Source organism: Micropterus dolomieu, unplaced genomic scaffold, assembly GCF_021292245.1.
Source record: "Micropterus dolomieu isolate WLL.071019.BEF.003 ecotype Adirondacks unplaced genomic scaffold, ASM2129224v1 contig_3430, whole genome shotgun sequence".
NCBI lineage: Eukaryota > Metazoa > Chordata > Actinopteri > Centrarchiformes > Centrarchidae > Micropterus > Micropterus dolomieu.
Genome location: NW_025732420.1, coordinates 1 through 3,290, shown reverse-complemented (window position 1 = coordinate 3,290; position 3,290 = coordinate 1). Strand labels below are relative to the sequence as shown.

General features: G+C 41.3%; 1 protein-coding gene across 1 annotated transcript; it reads right to left on the bottom strand.

Moving 5' to 3' along the window:
- Positions 1-888: 888 nt before the first annotated feature.
- On the bottom strand, positions 889-2,267 carry LOC123964584 (transient receptor potential cation channel subfamily M member 6-like; the record flags this gene model as incomplete). The annotated part of the gene is made up of 5 exons (XM_046041459.1): positions 889-1,063; positions 1,153-1,404; positions 1,565-1,693; positions 1,836-1,991; positions 2,115-2,267. Coding segments are annotated over 5 exons (865 nt in total), but the record flags the coding sequence as incomplete, so codon positions are not given.
- Between the last annotated feature and the right edge of the window lie 1,023 nt (positions 2,268-3,290).

The following is a 3,290-nucleotide window of genomic DNA, read 5'->3' as shown; positions in this document are numbered from 1 at the left end:
TTTGAGGGTGTCTAATGTTCGGTAGGGAGGGTGGGGGGTGAGAGGAGGCAGCGGGCGGACATCTTGTCACTATGTGTGCTGCAGCTCAGTTTTTGAGGGCGTGCCTGAGTAGTCGCTAGGCGAGCATTATGGCTCGTGTTACATAGTGATGCAGATAGGTTACAAAAGTAAAGGCTGAACTCCAATCAGGCTGCTCTTTATGCAGTTCAGGAGCAGTGTTTTCTGTGGGAGATGGTAACTCCCTTTGGGGTGGACTTTGCAAACCTATTACATCCACAAAAAAGATAAATAACACAATAAAGGAAAGGGAATAAGCCAAAAAGCATAATATGACCTCTTTTATATACCATTCTAAATTTTCACTGGGGACATGATTTGACACATGATGTGCAGGACTGACATATCGTATTGTAAAACAGAGCCTCAACTAAAGCATTTAATTGAAATTACTTTAGCCATTATACCAAAACTTTACAGTCCCATGGCATCTACAGTATATGTTGTACACATATCAACACGCATAAACCGCTGCATTAAAGTTACCAGAGTCCTGAAACAATAAGGATAATCACCCCAGTCACCTTTAGCCTGCAATTAATAACACACATATTAATACAAAGGTGAAGCATCACTTCTCAAACAAGTATCACTTAAAATGAGGTGACACTGATTGATTGAATGACTGAATGACCGACCTGGATTTTCCACCAGTTATATGATTCACTTTGCTTTAACTTTTTACTTTACCTGATCTGAATGTGTCTTTTCAAGTGGCAAGTTGACCTTGATGCACCTCCACCTCCTCTAAGAAACTCAAGGCCAAAGTCACCTAACTTTGACTGTGTTAAATTATCACTAGTTAATAAGTATTTCTGTTGAACTACTAACCATATATCTCTGATGCATAGACCTCTCCAAAGATCATCCAGTAGGGCTGGAAGACTACGTCTCGAGCTAGGCTCCAGGACGGCTCCTCATTTGGTGAAAGGATGGCCTTCCTGGACACACCAAAGCTCAGCAGCACTATTGCCATCATCACCACTATGAAGAACATGTTACTGGTCTGAGTAGACACAGAGGGAGGAGAAAGAGGTGACTAAAAAAAAACACTTTTCCACTTTCTCTAACAAGTAGTGTGCAGTCTCTACCCACCATTTTAGTGATCATGGTGAGGTAAGGGCCAGCATGCTGATTGACAGCTAGCAGATCCATCACCCTGACGAACCAGAAGATGATGTCCAGACAGTAACTGATGCGTCCTGCCGTCCGGTATGGATTAGCAAACCAACGCATTGCCAGTCCAGCCAGGAAGAGTAGGACGGCTATGAAATCTGATACATTCCAGTACTCTGAAAACCAAATCTTCAGCTTCTGGCTCAGCTTCCTCGGCTCGGACATTAGTACCTTATAAAGTATAGTAAAGGTATATATTAAGATTTTTTTTGTTATGTAGCATAAAGCTGTAGAAAATGTATGTAGCAAATGCACATAAATAGTTAAATAATTTCAAATGGGAAAGAAGAGAAATAAATAAGATAACACGTCTCTCTACTGGCTCTCTCACCTCTCTGGTTTTCTCCACTGCAGTGGACAAGATGTAAGCTATGACCAGCCACTCCTGAACACTGGGTTGATCCCCCATCTCCACTAGTACAACGTACGAAAATAACATCAGAAAGGCCAAGTAGGACATCTGAAGTGGAAACAGAGACAGAGATACAGAACAATTAGAAAAACATACATTAAATATCAAACATGCTGCATCAAAGACAAGGACGTACTCTCATCCAATCTGTGTAATGTGTTTTCAGTATAACAACACACATAACACCTACTGTGTGAAACCAGAACTTGACAACAGGAGCTGTGTAGAATTCATAGATTCTTTTGACCCAGGACAGACAATGCATGGTCATAGAAGATACAGTTTCTGACACGGGACTAAGACATTTGTCATGGAAAGACAGGCCTCGCTCTGCATCCTGACTGACCTATGAGAGTAGAGCAGGACAAGAGAAGAGAATGGAAGACAAGACAAGAGACGTAAAAATATTAGGATTCCAGTTCCAGTTTAAATAAAACAGTGCTGGATAAGTGCACTACTGGCACTTTACCGCGTGATTAGCTCCCTCAGGGGTTGGTCCTGACTTCACAGAGTCCAGTCCAAACAGCATTGCCTCATGGAATTGTGGAACATGGCACATTTCAGCTTTGCTTTTAAACTCCAGTAGCAAGATGGCAGGGGGCAGAAGAAGGCTCAAAACTATCTGAAAGAAAGAGTGTGTCATGTAAGCCTGTACATCCAGAAAGACAAGGAAACCATCAAACATATGTTTAATTAAGCAATATTTTTAAGTTGACATTGAATCAAATTACTAAAGCTGATGATACAAGGGGCAACATTTTTAGGGCAATGTTGCTGGGCAATCTTGCTAGTGGCAAGTCCGACTATGTTTTGAACGGATAGCGGCGGTGCGGGACTGGTGGCAGAGTGGTAGGGGAAGGGGATTACGATAGTAATCTTTACTCATTACCATTGATGGCAACGTTACCTGCACGATTGCTCTAAAAGTTGCTCTGTTTATCATCAGCTTAAAGTATTGTGAAAGGGACGCTAGGAGTACTGAGAATTGTGTATATATATTCATTTGTCTTTTTATAGTGACACAAATGAATCATACATAAGACAAGAAAATATTTATAACACAATCAGAGACTTTACAGGGGTTATATATTCAAACATAATATGAATTTTATCAGGTCAATGTGACAACTCTTGCAGTGTTTACAGTGTTTTTACCATGGCAAATGCGTTGCATGCAAACTCCTTAAACTTCACAAAATTTTTGTTTTAATCTGTTTTGGGGTTTTGTATTACTTAAACACATATTACTTGTGACAGAAATTCACTCATCAATGTCAAAAAGGATGTACAGGGATTGGACTGAGTGAAGCAGACCTTGAGATGATCACTGCTAACGGCATCTCCCGTCCAGACAACCAGACCAAACAGACCAAACGTCACCCAAGCGAACTGGGATAAGTGCTAAGATAGCCCAGGTCGGACCTAAGGCTATTCTACTACCCAGCCTACTCCTGGCTAATGTCCGGTCGCAGAAAAACAAAACTCAGCAACAGGAAATCAGAGACTGCTATTCCCTCATCTTTACCAGCATGTGAAACCAGCATCACAGAGAACCTGACATGATCATCTCACATCTCCACGCTGATAAAGAAAGCTCAGGAACGTTGTCAGTTTCTTAAGGAAACTTAAGAAGGCAAAATTCCCA